This window comes from Trachypithecus francoisi, unplaced genomic scaffold (genome assembly GCF_009764315.1).
Source record: "Trachypithecus francoisi isolate TF-2019V2 unplaced genomic scaffold, Tfra_2.0 Lachesis_group11, whole genome shotgun sequence".
NCBI lineage: Eukaryota > Metazoa > Chordata > Mammalia > Primates > Cercopithecidae > Trachypithecus > Trachypithecus francoisi.
Window position 1 is genome coordinate 53,186,963 of NW_022681456.1, and position 21,232 is coordinate 53,208,194.

At 33.9% G+C, this 21,232-nt stretch overlaps 1 protein-coding gene across 1 annotated transcript in view; it reads right to left on the reverse strand.

The window, feature by feature from the left end:
- PTPRQ (protein tyrosine phosphatase receptor type Q) overlaps window positions 1–9,991 on the reverse strand; it is a 218,733-nt gene extending 208,742 nt beyond the window's left edge. Inside the window, exons 1-5 of the mRNA XM_033221161.1 lie at window positions 9,747–9,991; window positions 9,298–9,406; window positions 8,418–8,644; window positions 2,136–2,205; window positions 21–220 (exon numbers count right to left, since the gene is read on the reverse strand). Of these exons, the coding sequence (XP_033077052.1) occupies window positions 21–220; window positions 2,136–2,205; window positions 8,418–8,644; window positions 9,298–9,406; window positions 9,747–9,797 (657 nt within the window). The 5' untranslated portion in view covers window positions 9,798–9,991. The remainder of the gene's footprint in view (window positions 1–20; window positions 221–2,135; window positions 2,206–8,417; window positions 8,645–9,297; window positions 9,407–9,746) is intronic.
- Between the last annotated feature and the right edge of the window lie 11,241 nt (window positions 9,992–21,232).

Consider the following 21,232-nt stretch of genomic DNA (forward strand, 5'->3'; position numbering starts at 1 on the left):
AAGTGTTCTGTGGTACTTACATTGCATTCTGGCAATTTCCCAGTCAAAATGTCCTCTACTCTGATTGAGACATCTTTCACTACTATCCCACTTCTGGCATGCTTGACACTAATCTTGAAGCTGGTAATTTTGCCATTTGGTTGCCGAGGTAAATACCAAATCAGGTTAACTGCTGAAGAGTTGTAGGCCTCAACTGTGAGATTCACCACTTTTCCCGGAGCTGGGGAAGAGAAAGGTTGGGAAGGAAAATACCTTGTTATAAAACTTACAATTACATTTATATAGTTTCATGGTACATGAAATTAAATATGTAATACATTGAATAAAATCTATTTGTGTAAGATTTTTATAAATATATTTAACTGAACTTTGCCTAAAATAAAAAAACTGGAGTTGGGGCAAATCAACTTTACTTTAGGATAACTGGGCTAATACATGCATTGATGAAATGTTTCAAATAAATATGAAAACAATTCAATCAATAGTTATGAACATACAAATGAGTTGGGATAAATTTCTTATTTCTTTAACTATTTTGGAATAATGTAGTTTCAGCGGATATGAAAAAAGTAGCAAACTGAATCAATTATCTAACCATTTTCACCAAAAAGCACATTTCTGGAATGTTTATAAATGTCTAGTGCCTAATATCAAGTGGATACCCTCCAATTGGTTGTGATTATTGTATTTTAAATTTTCAAAATCAGCTTTCTTCATAATTTCATTATGCTTTTCTATCAATTATTAATTAAATAGAGTAATAACAATAATAATCTAAGTTCTATTTGAGTTGGCATGAAGCCAATATGAAGCTAGAATTAGGGGAAATTATTTCCATTAACCTCATGGTAAAGTATGTAAAACTGATAGAGTAAAAAAACCAAGATCCTTCAGAATATAAAACAAACACGACAAGTCACTTTTGAAAGAAATCAAAATGAAACAAAATGTCTGAGATTTTTAAAAAAGTGATAATAAAGATGCCTAGTATTAAGATGCCAAATAACTAAAGTTTGGATTTACATTGTACAAAAGAATGCTAGAATATAATTTATAAATAATAGCCACATGAATTACATAAGAAAGTTAGATCTTTGGAAGGAGGTCTATATGAATATAGACCTATAAGTTAGGAATTAAGAGACTTTAGAACAGTTGCATTCTAATAAAAATAAAATACAATGCAGCAATTATTGGGAATAATGTTGGACAGGATGTTAACAATGAGGGTGAGAGTCAGAATACACTTTGATGATTGTGCTGGCAAGATTTACTGATAGATTATATGTGTACTGTGAGAGAAAAGAGCCACAGGTGACATCAAGATTTTTCCTCTATGCCCCTGGAAGAATGGAGGAATTTTTTGTGTGTGTGGTGGGGAGGCGAGCGGGGAGTCTTACTGTATCGCCCAGGCTGGAGTGCAGTGGCGCTGTGGCACGATCTTGGCTCACTGCAAGCTCCGCCCCCGGGTTCACGCCATTCTCCTGCCTCAGACTCTCGAGTAGCTGGGACTACAAGTGCACACCACCACGCCCAGCTAATTTTTGTATTTTTAGTAGAGACGGGGTTTCACCATGTTAGCCAGGATGATCTTGATCTTCTGACCTCGTGAGCTGCCCACCTCAGCCTCCCAAAGAATGGAGGTATCTTAAATTGGTTTGGTAATGGCTGCATGTTACAGAATAACATAATGACTATTAAAATCCATGTTTCCAAAAGTCTTATAACCTGCTTATGACTTAATATTAAAGAGAAAAGTCAGAATATAAACTTGCATACATAGCACAAACTTTTCATTAATGTATAGTCATATAATATATCTTAATGGGGGGAATAGACAAGCCAGAAATGCATCAAAATGATAAAAGTTTTTTATACGATAAGTCTGTGGATAATTTTCATTTTTTATTATTGTTTTTCAAAGTTTTGTAAGATAACAATTACTACTCGTATAATCAGAAAGAATAATATATATTTTAATGAATAAATTAGCTATCTGAAAGAACTCTAAAACTGAGTGGCCATGCTACTGAGAATTGTATGTATTTTACTGTTAGTTTTTATTTATATTCTTTATTATTTTAAATTACAAACTCATGACTAAATCAATTTAAAATAAATGACAGGAAAATTACCACTTTCTGCAGTTTGGAAGAGAAATGGATCACTAAACACTCCAATGCCAGCACTGTTTTCAGCAGCAACCTAGAACAGACCAAAAGGATTGTGTTCAAACATTTTACTCCCTGAAAAAACAGAATCTAAAATTTAAAAAAAAAAATTGACTTATCCATAAGATAAATGCCAAAGATACTTTTTTAATACTCTCAAGGAAGAAGGTAAAGATGAAGATATCTATATAATCAACATATAAAGTATTACTGTCAAAATTTTATAGATGAGAAAACTGGCTGAGAAAGGTCAAATACCTTGCCCAAGGTTACACAGGAATAAATGGTAGAGCAAGAATCTGTCCCGAGCCGTGAGGCCCGGGAATTGCCTCGGCCTCTGTTGCTTAAGCTCCGCATTGCGGAGACAAGATGGCGCACTTCCTGGTTCTTCATCATCAACTTTTCCGGCACACGAACTTTTCCCGGGCGGGTAGATAACTTCCCGCCCCGGGAAAGACTAAGTCTACCGAGCATGCGCCTGGTGACGTCTCTCATTATTCTCCTCCCCGCCTGCTCTGCAGCACTTCCTCTTTCTTACCATCCTATATAAGCTGTACCAACGCCCTCAATAAACGAAACTTGATCAGGATACTGTCTTGTCTCCATTTCTTGTGTCTCTTGTCTCTCTAAATTCCCACCCCCTCTTCCAAGGTCTGTGTTAACGATCCCGCTGGATGGGACAAGAATCCAGCAGCTGTTGGGTTTATTTTGAAAGCTCAGTATTTCTCTACTATATCCACTACATAAAATACACTACAATTATTTCTGTAACAAATGCAAGAGACCATGTACATGGTACCTTAATTTAGAGTTCACAATCTAATCAGGCAAATAAATACTCAAAAAACTGTTTTAAAAATAAGTAGGTTTAATTAATAATTTAAGAATTCTAGAATTTTAAAGATAAAAAAATTGATTTAAATCTTCCAACAGATAAGAATAGAAAGAGAAAATGTCATTAATGAGAATAAGACTCAAGCTTTTGCAAATGCCATGACTGGAATCATAACCTTGTTTTAACTAGTTCTACCAATTCCCAGATAGTAGCTTTGAGTAATTTACCTAACGTTGTAAGTAACATTTTTCTTATCTTTAAAATGGGAATAACAATGTATCTATGTTGTAGGATTGTGCTGAGGACTAAATGAACTAGCACATGTAAAATACTTAACAGGATTTTTTCCATAACATTACTTATACTAAAGACATCAAATTTACCATGCCAAATACCCTTTGGAATTCTGCAATGGCTAACATTTATTTGAACAGAGTAAAGGTCACAAGAATGATGTATAAAGTGTGAGACGAAATGGAGAGTAAGGGCTTCCCAATAGATCTTAAATAAGAGAATTCAAAGGAATAAAAATTCAAACTCCATAAAAATAGATCTAAGCAGAACTAGGCTGACTAAATCACCTTCCTATGAGCAATAGTTTCTTATAGCACATTAAAAATTTTTAATTATCCCCAATAGCGTATATTGACATGTTAATTAACATGTTAATTAATCTGAAGGTGTGTATGTTGACAGAAAATATAATACCTATATTATATAATACTCAGATTAGAAAAAGTTTGCCTATTCTTTAAGCTATGTTTTCTTCATAAAATAGTCATCACAAATCTTTTATTTTGACTTCTACATAGGTAAGAACTTTTTCTTTTTCTTTTCTCACTGTGGGAATCATGCTATTAGTATTTGCTTTCCAGTTCTGATCGTGTTCTTTAATTCGGCAAATAGGCATACTTCCAGTAAGAAAAAACTTCCTGGCAAAATTTCTCCCAATATTTCTTATCCTCTAGGAATAGCGTCTCATTTATATAAAATCACATATTTACACAGGTTTTATATATTTCCTTCTCTATATTTAATTATTTTCAAGGCTCAAAGAAGATATTGATGTTATATTGAGGGAGGATTTAGAAGATATCTTTACTCTTTATTATCCTTTGGAAATGTCATACATATCCCTTAACTGGAAGCATTTTCCTGTGGTCTAATTTAGCACTGCTTTTTATAAGCTCATCTTTCTGTAGCATTCAGGTAAGACGATGTTAAATTTCGCATATTAACCGTGTAAAGGACGGCTGGGCCTGGTGGCTCACGCCTGTAATCCCAGCACTTTGGGAGACAGAGGTGGGCGGATCACAAGATCAGGAGATCCAGACCATTCTGGCTAACACAGTGAAACCTCGTCTCTACTAAAAAAAATACAAAATATTAGCCAGGAGAGGTAGCGGGCGCCTGTAATCCCAGTCACTCAGGAGGCTGAGGCAGGAGAATGGCATGAACCCGGGAGGCGGAGCTTGCAGTGAGCCGAGATACACCACTGCACTGCCTCCTGGGCGACAGAGCGAGACTCCGTCTCAAAAACAAACAAAACAAAACAAAACCCTCAACTATGTGAAGGACTAAACATTTTTTATAAATGCAAGAGACAGTAAATGTTCAACAAATATTTATTGAAAGTAACTACATTGAGTTCGTGATTCTTAGCAAAAGTGGCTCTTTAGAAATGTTCAAACCAATATCCAAAATGTCAACAACAGACATGTAAATACAACAAGGTTGGAAGAAAAATGAAAAGCTAACTATAAGTTTTATTTAAAAATGAAATATTTCAGTTGTAAAGGCTAAATTATTTAATTTAAACTTGATTTATTTTTGAAAAATGTCACTAAGCTAAAGTTTTTTAAAATAATTAACCAAAGTTATCTATTTCATAAAGTATAAAAGATACTTTATAAAGTATAGTGTGCAAAGATAACAAAAGCTATCTGTTTTTCCGTTCGTTTTGTTTTGTTTGGCGGCATTTTGTTCTTGTTGTCCAGGCTGGAGTGCAATGACACGATCTCAGCTCACTGCAACTCTCTGCCTCCCGGGTTCAAGTGATTCTCCTGCCTCAGTCTCCCGAATAGCTGGGATTATAGGCACTCGCCACCATACCCGGCTAATTTTTTGTATTTTGAGTAGAGATGGGATTTCACCATATTGGCCAGGCTGATCTTGAACTCCTCAGGTGATCGGCCCGCCTTGGCCTCCCAAAGTGCTAGGATTACAGGCATGAGGCACTGCACCCGGCCGAAGTTATCTGTTTTTAAAAGCTTTAGCTTACTGATTTTTTGGAAAATAAAATAAGTTTAAATTAAATAATTTAGCCTTTATAAGTTTTGTAAGTAAAAATATTCTACCTTTTTATTAAACTTAAAGATTTTTTCTTCAATATTTTTCTCCCAACCCTGTTAGCCATATGATTATCTCAACAGATGCAGGAAAAGCATTTGATAAAATTCGATATCCCTTCATGATAAAAACCCTCAACAAAGTAGGCATCAAAGGAACATATGTCAGAATAATAAGAGCCATATACGACAAACCCATAGTCAACATGAATGGAGAAAAGTTGAAAGCATTCCCCCTAAGAAATGAAAGAAAAGTAGGATGTTTACCCTCACCTCTCCTACTGAACACTCCTACTGGAAGGCCTAGCCAGAACAATCAAGCAAGAGAAAGAAATAAAAGGCATCCAAATTGGAAAACAGGAAGCCATACTATCTTTGTTCACTGATGACATAATTGTATATCTAGAAAACTCTAATGACTACTCCAAAATAATAATCCCAGACTTGATGAACGACTTCAATAAAGTTTTGGGATACAAATTCAGTGTGCAAAAATAAGTAGAATTTCTATACATTAATAACATTCAGGCTGAGAATGAAATCAATAATTCAATCCCATTTACAATAGCCACAAAAAAAAAAATATCTAGGAATACATTTTACAAAGGAGGTGAAAATCTTTACAAGGAGAACTACAAAACATTCATGAAATAAATTAGAGGTGACACAAACAAGTGGAAAAACATACCATGCTCATGGATTGGAAGAATCACCATATCATACCGCCCAAAGAAATCTACAGATTCAACACAGTTCTTATGAAATTAGCAACGTCATTTTTCACAGAATTAGAACAGCAATCCTAAAGTTCATATGAAACCAAACAAGAGCCCAAATAGTGAAAGAAATCCTAAGCAAAAAGAACAAATCTGGAGGCATCACATTACTTGACTTCAAATTATACTACAAAGCTATAGTAACTAAAATAGCACAGTACTGACACAAAAATACACATATACATTAGTGCAAGAGAATATAAAACCCAGAAATAAAGCCACATACCTACAACCAACTGATTTTTGACAAAGTTGACAAAAATAAACAATGGGGAAAGGATATTCTGCTCAATAAATGGTGCTGGGGAAACTAGTTGGCCATATCCAAAAGAATGAAACTGGATCCTCAGCTCTCACCATATACAAAAATTAACACATTCTGGATTAAGGACTTAAATATAAAACCTGAAACTATAAAAATCCTAGTAATAAAAACTAGGTAAAACTCTTCTGGATATTGGACTAGGCAAATAATTTGTGACTGAGACATCAAAAGCGAATGCAATAAAAACTAAAATGGACTTAAATAGGACTGAATTAAACTAAAAAGTTTCTGCACAGCAAAGGAAATAATTAACAAGGTAAACAGACAACCTACAGAACAGGAGAAAATATTTGCAAATTATGCTTCCAACAAAGGACAGATATCCAGAATCTACAAGGAATGTAAACAATACAACAAGGAGAAAAACCCCATTAAGAAGTGGACAAAAAACATAGACATTTCTCAAAAGAAGACATACAAATGGCCAATAAGTGTATTAAAAATGCTCAACATTAGGAATTATCAAAGAAATGTAAATTAAAACCACAATGAGACATCATCTTATACCAGTCAGAATAGCTATTATTAAAAAGTCAAAAAAACAGATGGCAGTTTGGATGCAGAGAAAAGGGAACCCTAATACAATGTTGCTAGAAATGTAACCTCTATGAGAAACAGTATGGAGATTTCTCAAAGACCTAAAAATGGATCTACTGCATTCAACCCAGCAATCTCACTACTATGTATCTATCCAGAGGAAAAGAAATCATTGTATCACAAAGACACCATCACTTATGTTTATCATAGTATTATTCACAATAGCAAGGTCATGGAATCAACCTAAGTATCTATCAATGGTTGATTGGGTAAAAAAAAAAAAAAAAAAAAATGTGGTATATATACACCATGAAATACTATGCAGGCATAAAAAAAAATCATGTTCTTTGCAGCAACATGGATGGAGCTGGAGAACATATCCTAAGTGAAATAACTCAAAAATAGAAAGTCAAATACCGCACTTTCTCACTTACAAGTGGGAGCCATGAGTACACATGGGCGTAACAATGGAAATAGTAAACACAGGATTTCAAAAATGGAAAGGGTAGGAGAGGGTGAGGATTGAAAAATTACCTATTGGGTACAATGTTTACTATTTGAGTGACAGATATACTAGAAGCCCAAACCCCACCATTACACAATATACCCACGTAACAAACCTGCGCACATGCGCCCTGAGTCAAAAACAATTTTAAAAAACAGACATTTCTTTGGAGTCTAAATTTTATATATAGATCAAGGCCATGTTCTTAGACCACAATATCTCAAAACCTGGCAAAATTATTTTTACTAAGTTTGGTTTTATTATTTTACCCTTAGCTGTTATGGAAAGAAGTTTACAAAATCCAGTCCTGCAGCTATTAATCCTTCAATGAAGACTTTCTCTCCAATCTAAAGCATCAAAAAACAAAAACACAAACAAACAAAAAAAAAAAAACAGAAAACAAAAACTTGAGCTCCCCTATGCAACTATTATACAATTTTCATATATAAATTGTATAACAGATTTATTGCCCTTTTTACTTTGGTTTCTAGGAAATTGGAGAATAAAATTTGTAAGTCAATTTTGAATAACTGTATAACGTCCTATGGTTTACATACCTGCATTCAAACTACCCTGGCCTCTTGTTTGCATTTAACTTTTCCTTCTTTAACTTTACATAATTTTTATTTTCTAGAGTATTGTATTATATTCATACATGTATATAAATATATGCAAAAATATTCATAGAAAAAATGAAATAGGTAATATACAAATATGTATAACAATTGAAATGAAAAGAGACGATAACATTTTACCAATTGTTAAAATCCCAGGTGGGTGTGAGGCCATGATTCTGAACATTGTTTGTCAGTCATGGACTATATTCAGCTGTAAAGGCTTGACAAGGTGGGAAAAACCTACTACACTTTTAAAATGAATGAAATGTTTGAACACTAAGTAGTCATATACAAAATAATTACCTTAATTTCATATGTTGTTCCAGGATTAAGATTAGTAAGAAGAACTTCCAGACTGTCTGGCTTTGCTCTGACTTGTGTATATACTGTTTGCATCCATGGACAAACTTCCTTATATTTGACAATGTAAGATATAATCCTTCCATTTGGGTTAGGTGGTGTATTCCAAGACAGAAGAATCCCAGCAGATCCAACTCTTTCCCCGGCTAGGAAGACTGGAGGCCCTGGTTCTATGTTTTAAAAACTCACTTTGTTAAAAGGTCAAATAATTATTGCATTTTCACAAAAACACATAATAACAGTATTTACAAATGTAAAATTTGAAATTTCCGAAGAGCAATATGAGTTTATACTCCCTACAGCTCTGTTACTATTTAAAAAAAAAAAAAAATACTATGGGGAATACCAAACACATTATTTTATAAGAATGTGAAAAATGGAATGCTACTAAATACTACATGCCAAATATACTTTTGATGCCAAATCATTTTTAAAAGAAAATCACTTAATGCAAGGCTTACACAGAAAAACTAAGAAAACAAGAAACAATCTTACAAACGGAATAATCCTTCCTGAGCAAATGTAGCCAGTTTATTTTCATGGTTCTGTATTATTTAAATGTTAGCATTAACAGTCTCTCTGCTCTATTTCACAAACAAGTATAGAGTAATTATCTTTGCACTTTGAAAGTAAAGGAAGCTGAAGAAACAGCAGAATGCAGCTTCTAAGCAGATCACTTTCTTAAGTTTCCATTTTGCCTTAATTATTCTACACTGTTTTCATGAATTTAATGTACATGCTGCCAATATAAGTATTTCCATCCAGTAGAATTATACTGACTCCATATACTTTACCTACAAAGTAATTTAAAACATATACTCACTTGTTACATTTGTTGTCATTGTTCTACTAACAGGTGAGCTGTATGTTGTAAAAATTGAAGAGATGGTTATATCGTACCTAGTACCAGGAACAACATTGGAAACATCAACCTAGAACACCACAAACAAATGTTGCATTAAAATTCTTTCTAGAAAGCAAGAAAGCTAAAATAAATATATCACTATAACAAAAATTAACACTTCCCTATATAACTCTGCACTGTTTATAACATCACAATAAGTTCCATACTATTGTAAAATACAGATTTGTTATATAACTTTTTACCAAATAACTTTAAAATAAAAACTTATAAAACATACTGTGTTATCACAGCCTAAGTTAGCATTTCTATCTATCCTACTTCACTGTCACAAGGAACAACTATTCAAGTCTTGAGAAATCTACAGCCAATGGCTTAGCCCTTGTTTTTAAAGAGTGTATACAAAATACCTGTGTCTCTGAAGTCCCAATAAAAAGCAAAATAAAAATAAGAAAATCCATCTTTATTACATTTTTCAGGCAGTAGAATCACATTGATGGCTCTAGAGAGAAATGTTGCCTGCATTAATGATTTAAAGACAGATCCTTCTGGCAAGTACACAATTAATGAGCCTGTATTACTCAATAGCTCTGCCTTTCTTTGTTAAACTATTCATGAACCCTTGGAATGACTGGCTGTAGGTTCAGGGTGAACTTAAAAAAGAAAAAAAAAGCAGCATAGATGTTGCTAAGGTAACAGTCCACCGATGCTGAAACTTACACTCATCAGTTTGACATCAACGTTTTTGTCTTCAACTTATGCTTTCAAAAATCCAACCAGGAGTAAGTGTTTGTGGTAGATAGGTTTCATAAAATAAAGAACTTTCCTATTAGGAGCAAAATATAAATACAAGTAGACTCAGCAAGTACAATAATGAAAACTATACCTGATATTCTCCACCTCCAAGATCTCTGATAGTAACAAAGCCACTGTCAGGAACAAGATCCACTTGATACCTTTCCACATGACCAGAGGGTAGGCTCCAGTGCAGAGAAAAAGAATGTGTGGAAATATTGAAGGCTCTAAGTTTCTCAGGTTGTTCTGGTTCTGATACTGAAAAATAGAGGTTTAAAATAAAGTTATTCTCCTAAAGTTTCAAAAAAATGAAAAGCAACAGTATAGGTTCAAGTTCCAAAATAATCATGTTGTTAGAAATCACTGAGTACAATAAATGATCTCTAACTATATTTGGGTGTTAGACATGTAAATATTTAATAACACCTAGGTTTTAGGTATAACTATCATAAATAATATAACAATTAATTTTCTGTTTCTAAAATCTTTCTTATTTGCTAAAATCTGCTGGTTGACCAGATTGTTTTTGAAAGCCTATGCTCTAATTGAAAATTTGAATCATTTTAAAACAAAGTAAATATAAACTATCCAATTACTTGGAAATTTACCAAACAGAAGATAATTGGAAAAATATATAACCAAAATTTTCCAGATTTTTTAAAGGGTGAGCATTTCTGATAAATATTTGTTATTTTATCTTTTTTTAATTTTTAATATCTTTTTCCCTTTCCTACGGTGCTGATCTGATAAATATTTTGTTAGGTCTTTCTTTAAAAGAAAAGATAAGGTTTCATATCAGAAATGAAATATAGTTTTAAAACAAGTACCAATTGTTTTAGCCATTTCAACCATATTCTTCTACCTTTGCTTCCACTTTTTCAAAAATTTTGTTTATGCTGCCTGTACCTCCTTGAAGGGAGTTTTCCACATAAAGTCTTCTGATCGGTTGCCATGAGTCAGGTATGCACTCTGCCTTATCTTTAGTGCAGATTCCAGACAAACAATATAGGGGGAGGAAGAAAGATTATGAAGCCAGGCATGTAAAACACGTCGGATGCAGATTCAAGCTAACACTGTTTCTAAAAGAAAGGAGGCTGGAATTAATTTTGAACCTCATTTATCATTTTAAAACCCCACTACCAGAAACAATTTGAAAATGGATATAATAAAATATACATTTTCTAACAAAACTAACAGGGCACATTGCATATAACAGAAATATTAACATAATATGTCGTTTTCTTGGTGTTTTGGGGAAGAATGTTTCTGAAATAGTTTTTCTTTATCTCCTTTGAAAGTTCTTCTAATGATTATAACATAACGCTGTCCTGCATACCCAAAGCTTGTATCAATTGATTAATGTCCACCCCAACATTCTCAGAGTTCCAAACATTCTCTTGGCATCGACCGCTAATTGTCCACTACAGTTTTCTGATAACTCTAAGAATACTGTAAACCCAAGGCAAAAAATCAGAGAAATACCCAGCCTGTGTTGGGGAGAATTTCTTTGTTAGCTGCTGGCATTTTTTCCAAGGTAAGTCAGACCTATGCCTTCTGTATTCTGAAGCTTGAGAGAAAAAAAGCTTGATTCTCCTATCTGCTACATTAAAATAGACAAAAATCTACCATGATTGATCTATCTAACCAACTGCTACTCACATTTACTGATTTGCGTGAGGGTTTAATACTATTGCTTCAGGGACCCCAGAGAGTAACTAGTATCTATGAAGTCTTAGACAAGAAACTAATGAAGACATGGAATAAGACTTTGCAAGAAAAAGGAAGATGTGAGAAGTGAAGCACTAGTTAGTGGGATGGCGGTGAAACAGGATGTGGTTTCCTGGACTGAATAACCCTTGCCTAGGAATGAACGGTGTCTCACCAAGAGAAGGAAGAATATATTGGTCTGGACAATTGCCAATCTGATCAAGAGGGAAGGCCTGGAATCTTCACAAGAGTTTGGTAAAGGTCTTTCCAAATAGCAAAGTGTATGGAAGCCCTGGAAATGAAAAAGAATTGGAGTAACTGAGGAAAGCCAGAGATTCTGGGATCAAATAAGAAAGGGGAACAGACTGATGATCATGTAGGTCATACTAGAGATTTTAGGGTTTTTTACCTAAATTCAGTGGGAAGCCACCAAAGAATTTTAAGCAGGAAAGCAACAGGGCTTGTTTTTTTGTTTAAAAATATAATTTTGAAACATGGGCTATAAATTAGAGCAAGGTAAAAAAGGCAGCAGGAAGCTAATTAGTAGGAAATCATGGTAGTCTAGGCTGAGAGGAGGGAAGCTTGCCCTCAGAAAAAGGTAGAGGATCTACAGCAATGCTTAAATCATTATGGAAGAGTGCCGCTTTCTGGTTAAGAGCTAGAAGATTCAATTAATTGAAAATAGACACCATAACAAAGATATAATTTATTCTCCATGGAATTTAATCTCTCAAAAGATAAGAAACTAAAACATAAAAGTACTATTGTCAACCTAATTTTTACTAACCAATAAAAATAACATTGTGAAGTGGAAATGTTTGGAGTTTTAAGAGGAAAAAAAATCATTTCATATTCAACTTAATTAGGGCTAGCAAAAGAAATTCTAGGTTTAATTACATGTTTCTCCCAGACTTTAATTTCCTAAAACTTAATACTCACAACTCTATATCATTAGAGCTTAAGAGATGTTCTGTGATCAAACTACTTTGTCAAATAAGTTCTTTTTAAGTTAAGCAGCTTTCTTTATTGTAGGATATTTTAAAGCCTCAGATATGCTAATATATCTTGTGAGTCTCTAAACCACCACTCACTGTCCAATAAAACTACAAAGTGAGCCACACATGCAATTTTTAATTTTCTAGTAGCCACATTTAAAAAGTAAACAGAAACATGTAAGATTAATTTGAATAATGTATTTTATTTAACCCAATATATCAAAAGCATTATTTCACATATAATTATAATAAAATTATTTAGGTGGTTACATTATTTTTTTCATACTAACTCTTTGAAATTTCACATACATTTTAAACTTACGATACCTCTGAATTTGGACTGGCCATATTCCAAGGTTAAATAGCCACATGCTGCCAAACACTGTATATTCGACAGTACAGCTCTAACTATAGCATCTCTTAACTTTTCCCTTGGCATTTCAGTGAATTTACCTAAATTTTATTTTAAGAAGCTGAGAAATAAGATCCGATGGTCTGTGTCTATAAAGGAAACAGCTCAATAGAGTTGGGAAGACATCCACTATAAACAAAATCTTACATATCTCAGAACATTCAAAAAGAGTCAGACCTATCAAAATGGTATCAAGAAAGCAAAGAGTACAACGGGCAGATATTTTAAAATAACATACTAAGACTTTAAAAGTTTCATCATCATTGTTAACTTTATATTTTCTCTGCACTAACATTGTATCTGATAAGTTTTGAATTTCACTTTTTAATTTTTCTGTGATTAAATTATAGGTTGGACATAATATATGCTATTACAGATAATGAGATATACAAGCAGCAGATTTACAAAATAAAAAGAACTAACTCCTACTAAGTTTATGACACACTTTGCACTGTGCTAAGCATTTTCATATGTTGTTTTATGTAACACTTGCAACAACACCATGAATACTACTATTGACATTTAAAAAGTGAGGAACAAAGAATTTAAGTATTCCACCAAGTCTCATAGCTACTAGGTAAATGGTAGAGCCAAGATTTAGACCCAGAGACAAAGGCTCAAGTTTTCAACTACTATGAAAACTGTGTGCTCCTCTAACTTTCACAAAGTGGCTTATAAATAACAGCAGGTTTTAAAATCCTAAATGAATTAATTAATATTTTAGAATAGATTCAACTGCAAAATTGGATGATCTATAATTTTTCTTTCAAGCCTAAGATTTTTATTTGAAGTGACTTCTAATTTTGGCTTAAGGGATTCAATCTAAATATGTCCCATGCCAGGGCAATGTATACTTATCAAGTGCCTGTAGCTTCCTCATATTTAAGAAATAGGCTAGGAATAAATTATAAATAAAATAAACATCCTCTAAAAAGTCAGCATTATATCGGATGCCACCAGGGTGTAAAAATCAATTTTTAATAGAGACACTGGGCACAGGCCCTAGAGTTGGATTGCTGGGTTTAAATCCTGACTCTGCCTTATAAACAAGACTTTAGGCAAAATACTTAACATCACCGGCCTCATCTATATGGGGATAATAACACCTCACACCTTGTTGTGAGAATAAAATAAGTTAAAACATGTGAAGTGCTTAGAAGATAATAAGAACTAAGTACTAAATGTAAGCTATGATTAATAGTCTATTGCTATTTCTACTATTTTTCTCTAAAAGCCCTGGTCATCTCTTAGTTAAACCATCATGTTACCTGTTCTTCATTTCTTAGCTTAGCCCCCTCCTCATATCCACTCAGTGCTTTGCTCAAAATGGATCCCCAAGCATTGCTCCATCATCACCACTCTTCTGTTTATAAAAATTAGGACAGCAAGATGTCCTTCTGCTCTGGAGAGCTCCACCAGGCAACCCAGATTACCATATTTTCCCATTTCCTCTTATACTCATCTCTTAAGTCACTATACTGTTTTAACAGGGACTTCAATTACTTACCTGCAATATCTCAAAACCATCACCTAAACCGCACTATGCAACCAGAACATCAAGTTCCTACTACTTTACAAAGTGCACTTTTCTTTAAGTAAAATGAAAACAAAATTCTGTATCTTTTATGAAACTTTCCTGATATTGATACCACCTTGGTCACTTTTTCCTCTGACAAAATTTTCTGTAAGTGAGCAAATTCTGTCACTCATGCTAACTGTACTCTTTCCTTTACCTGTGTATAAGCAAAATAATTTTTCATATTTTTTCTTCAATCTTTGCTCAGTGATCTATTTGATCTTTGTATCTAACTAAACATATCTGTGTTTACCACTAGTTGTGATTTGCCACATAGGGGACTTGTAGCAATTTTCTAACAAAAATTTTGATTGGCTCAATTGGGAGGATCCTACTAGCATCTAGTGAGTAGAGGCCAGGGATGCTGCTAAACATTCTCTAATTAACAAGACATATCCTCACAAAGGAGAATCACTCAGTCCAAAATGTCAATAGTGGTGAGGCTGAGAAATGCTGCCACAGACTAAAACTTCTAGAATGGGTCCCGTTTTAGTGTGTTTGATTGAATACTTTACCTATCATAATACTCTGTAGAAGAAGACATTTGACACATGATTTAACATATTTGGTTTTTAGAAATAGATAAGGTGTATAGTATCTATTAATATAGACAGACACTCCTCAACTTAGAGTGTGGTTATATCCTGATAAACCCATCACAATTGATGCCATATTTTCCACTTGTGATGGGTTTATTGGATGTAACCCCTATGTAAGTCGAGGAGTGTACTGAATGCATATTGCTTCTGCATCATTGTAAAGTAAAAAATAGTAAGTTAAAGCATTGTAAGTCATAGATTATCTGTATAACTAGAACAAAAATGTGCAAAGTGTTTGACTCTTTTAAGAGTCAAAAAGAATCTCAGAGGTCATCTAATTTAAATTTCTCAGAAACTTGATACCCAAAGACATCAGGTAACTTGCCCAGTAGGACTTAGCTAACCAGTGCCAAATCCTGGAGTAAAGCTGGTACATGAATTCTAAATTCATTCCTTGTTTTGCATTATCACATATATATCACATTTGGGAGAATAATAGTGTATGTGTTAAGCAGCGTAAGGCCGACCCCCACAAAAGATGCCCAAATGCTAAACCCTGGAATGGTAAATATGTTGTGTTACATGGCAAAAGGCACCTTGCAGATGGAACTAAGATTATCAACTATAAACAGAGATCAACCTGGATTATCCAAGTAGGCCCAATCTAATCATACAAGCCGATAAAAGTAAAAGAGGAAGGCAGAAGAGTCACATATGATGGGGGGGAAAGGGGAGATTTGAAGCCCGAGTGGCAGTCGACCCTCCTTTGTTGGATGTTGGAAGAGGATCACAAGTCAAAGAATGAGGCGTCGTCTAAAATCTGGAAACAACTGTCAGCTGACAGCCACCATGGAAATAACTACCTCAGTTCTACAAGCACAAGGAACTGAATTCTGCAAACTACTTGAATGAGCAAGGAAATTATTCTCTCCTAGAATCTACAAAAAGGAACACGGCCCTACTAGTACCTTGATTCAACCAGAGAGAAGTATATTGGACTTATGACCTATAGAACTATGAGATAATACATTTGCGTTGTTATAATTTGCTACAGCAAAAATAAGAAACTAAGAAAATGTTGACAGCCAAATAATAAATACCCATACCCTGAATTATCACCATATGTCTGCGACCTCTGGGTCATTTGCCCAATCCATAGCCTTCAAGATCACTTAAGAGTAATTCTCATGTGTTACTCTTGCAATCTTGTACTTTTTTGAAAAATTTAAAATATTCATAGGCTTCATAGTTTCCTTTGGATTTAAAAATTACTCTCTAAATTACTCAGGATAGGATGTTATACTCTTTATATATCAAAAAACAAAATATTTCAATATTGAATTGATTATAGTTCCAAAAATACACCATATTCATTTACACCTCCATAATTTTCAATGGGCTGTTCCCTAACTCTGGGAGTCCTCCTTTTCACACACTCCATATGCTCTCTAGTCTGATTAGCAAATTCCTAATCCTTTTACAGACATTACCAGCCCCAAAGAGCTTTCTCCATCGAGGCCGTAGAGCTAATCTTTCCCTCTTCTGTGTAACTACAATAAGTTTGGACATACTTTCATTGCTTCACCTGTTGCATTGACTTATCCTACATGTGTTTCCGTGCTTGTATTCTTTACTATCCTGTGGCTGTCGTAAGACTATGCTTTTTCATGTGTATAACACATATTAGGATGTCAAAGACAAAGAACACATTTTTAGGAGAATAGATGATCCCCAAATACATCACATAATTCCACTAGCTAGATCTCTAATTCAGTGTGAAACTGAATATAATATTAACCTCATTTATTGATCACTATGTGTCAAATAATGTTTTATTCAATTTATATTTCACATGTCATCTCAAAAATCTGCAGAACAGGCCAGGTGCAGTGGTTCATGCCTGTAATCCCAGCACTTTGGGAGGCTGAGGTGGGTGGATCACCCGAGGTCAGGAATTCGAGACCAGCTCGACCAACATGGTGAAACCCCATCTCTACTAAAAATACAAAAATTAGCCAGGCGAGGTAGTGTGTGCCTATAATCCAGCTACTCAGGAGCCTGAGGCAGGAGAATTTCTTGAATCCAGGAGGCAGAGGTTGCAGTGAGCCGAGATCACGTCATTGCACTACAGCCTGGGCAACAAGAGCAAAACTCCATCTTATAAAAAAAAAAAAAAATCTGCAGAACAGCCCACTAAAATGAGTACTTTCATCCTCTGAAATAGTCTATAGACTGTAAGTTTTCAAATTTCAAAAAACTCCACTGAAATTGTATCTTGAACAACACAATATATAACAGAAATGTGAATTTCTTAAATATCAAAGATAATTTGCAGACCTGCAAACAACCCTGGTAAACATGCCAGATCCTCCAAGGTTGCCTCTTATTCTGTCTACCATTATGTTATATGTTACACCATGAGTCACACCTGTAACTGTGTGCTCAGTCACCATTTCCCAAATAAGATAGTCTTTTGCAACTGTTCTATTTGATATACAAATCTTATAATGAGTGAAATTGGTCTTTGTTGTATTCCACATTAAAGTTGAAGAAGTATTCACAGCTTTCAAGGTTAAGCTACAAATCCTAGATGGTTCTAATGAAAAGGTAAATTATATGTAAATAGAAATTACACATATGTTAGTAAAAATAAAGCAATTATGAATATTATAATTTAAATATCTATGTAACAGTCCTTTAATTTACTCATGTATAATGTTCTTTTTTTTCTTTTTCTTTTCTCTTTTTTTCATGTATAATGTTCTATATGTTTATCTCTGCAAATAGAAAAATAAGATATTACATATGGGTTTTAACTTAAGTGATACAACAATATTCTCTCTAGTTCCCAAATATCTTTTCTTGGTCAATCATAAATCACTCGTAATAAAGACATTCCTTTAGCTTTGTGTCTCTTGTAGCCATAAATATCCTTATATAACATAATCAGAATTTTGTTAGCTACCACCAAGCAGATAGCTAGATATCAAAGAAGATGAAAGAGAATAAGTTATAGAGGGTGTGAGGGCTAGGAGTAAGGGCTTTTCCAAATGTGGCTCTTTTTATTACATCAAAGTTTTTAGCATTCCTATATTGCTGCATTTTTAATCTGTTCATCAATGGAACTAATGTTGCTGCTTGCATTATCATTTAGTCTCCACTGAGAGGCAACCTCACAGATTTTCATGAGAACTGTTGATAACTAATATTGTTATTCCACCTCACCCAGAAACATTACAAAACCAATTTACAATAAATCTACAAACTTCAGGAAAGAGAAAACAGAAGTACTCTGTTTATCAACCCTCAGGTCAGTAGAAAATGAATTGTGTTTATATTATTAGGGCATAATATATATACATGTGTATACATAGATATTCCATGTATGTAACAGATATAACAATATGTACATACAAACATATATGCATACTTTTGGCTTCAGATTATTTTTAAAAACCTGTGTCACTCTCAGTATATCTATATATACAAATACTTTTATAAGGTCACATATTTTTGAGTTATCTTAATCACATTCTTAAGATCATCATTATTTATCAGCTTTTGTGTCTTAAAACAACTATAATCATGCTTAGCCAAAATACTTTCAAGTGTTACAGGACTATAAAACTAAATGCTATTTATGATCTTCCTTACTTGTAGTCACTTTTTTCATTACAGATACACTGTAATCTTTGTCTTTAACTGTCTTCATTTGAAACATGTAGTCCATGCCCACGGTCATTTTTTTTACTTTGGCTTTGTCGCCATAAACAATGACCTTAATCAGCTTTTCCTTTCTGGATGGCATGCAGTAGGATACCTAGAGAAAGAGAAAAGTAAATTTATATTTTCCAAAGTTTAAAAAGCACTAACTCTGTAATAATCATATTTACCGTAATTACTACTGCAAGGTAGAGGTTGTGATCCTTCCTATGTTCACTAAGGAATAATTTTAGGCTAGTAGAGGCAGAATAACTCAGTGAAGTTCACAGAGTAATAAGCAGTAATATGGAGTGAGTAGAATGCTGAGAACTTCTGGTATGAAAAAGGATGGTAGGAGAAAATGTCATGCAATTATAGTAGAATATAATCTTAATAAAGTGCTAAGTTCAGGCATAGTCACATTAAGACATTATCGAAGGGTAGAAGGAAAAGAAACTGTAGTGATCTAATGATAAAAGTATTTGACTAATTTTTTTAAATGTAATTCAAAAAATATACTATTATCCCCTCCAAAAATTATGTAGAATACACATGCCTAAGAGAAATGTAATTTGTGCTTTATTTCCACTTTTAAAGCATAGTTTGCAGGCATGTGATGATTAATTTTAAATGATTAGAGAAATGATCCCAATTATCCAAGTGCACTTCGTTAAGCAACCAGGATACTGTTACCTAATTCATTAAAATTTAACAAATAATCTAATTGACCAAGAAAGACTGAGATAACCATTAGTGATATAATGTATTCAATAATAATATTCTGAATCTTAAAGATTAATATGTTTCCTTAAAATCAGTTTCACTTAGTAACATACATAATTTATATCTCTGAAAAAAATGTGTCCAAATAGAGTAAAAAGTAATTGTATGGTTATATATTTAACTGACAACAAATGAATTTATGGCCTCAGTTAACCCCATAGAAGATCATTCCATTTGACATTTGTCTTAAGATATAAGAATTAGAACAAACAGAAAAGGTTAAGAAACATAAATCTTTTACAATTAATATTAAAAATGCTTAGGCTTTTCATTACAGAATACCTATAGTGAATATAGAAATGAATTGAATCATTCTGGAAAGGATGGAATTTTTCATGAGTGATTTATTATTCAGGATGCCCCTATCATTGAATGACATTTATAAATGACAAATAGAATACTAATTCCTGACTTTGTGACCTTGCTAGTGTAGAGTATCCTCACCTCTTTTCCATGAGCATGAATCTTACCTGTTATTAAAAGGTCATCTCAAGTTCCACCCTTTCCTGATAACTATATTCAGTATTGATATATTCCCTGCATAATCACCCCAAGCATATATGGAAACACTAGGTATATAAACTGTTATTTACTCATCATCTATTGAACATCTATTAAAGGGGGTTAGCATTATTCTAGGTACTAGAGATACTGTGTAAATAATACAGAAAGGGCTTCTGATTGTAGGAAAGTTACATTTCTCTGGTGGCACCTGATAACAAGCAACTAAATAAACAAATGAATGTGATAACTCAGCTAAATAATAGAGTGACTACTAAGAGGGCTTTTATTTAGATTTGGTAATCAGGGAAGGATATAGGGAGATTATATTCGAGTTGAGAACTCAGTGACAGAAAAGGTTAACCAAAACTGGAAGCAAGATGCCCGTGCAATGGGAATGTCAAGCATTAAAACCATGTTGGGTGGGTGTGCTTGGCATGTTTGAGGAGGAGAGAGATATATACGACTGACACATAGTAACTGAGTGAGCTGGATAGTCAGACAAAAATCCAATCAGGTGAGATCTTGGAAACTATGGCAAATATAGATTTTATTTGAAGAGCAATAGAAATCCACTAGAGGATGTTCAACCAATGTTATATGACTTGTAAGGAAATCACAAGTGGAAACAGAGAAACCAGTTAAGAGAAGAAATGCTGTCATCCATTATCTAGGCTGCTGGTCTTGGTAAGAAAGGATAGTGGCTGTGGGCCGGGCGTGGTGGCTCATGCCTGTAATCCCAGCACTTTGGGAGGCTGAGGCGTGCAGATCACGAGGTCAGGAGTTCGAGACCAGCCTGGTCAACAGAGTGAAACCCCGTCTCTACTAAAAATGCAAAAAAATTAGCTGGGTGTGGTGGCATGTTCCTATAGTCCCAGGTACCCGG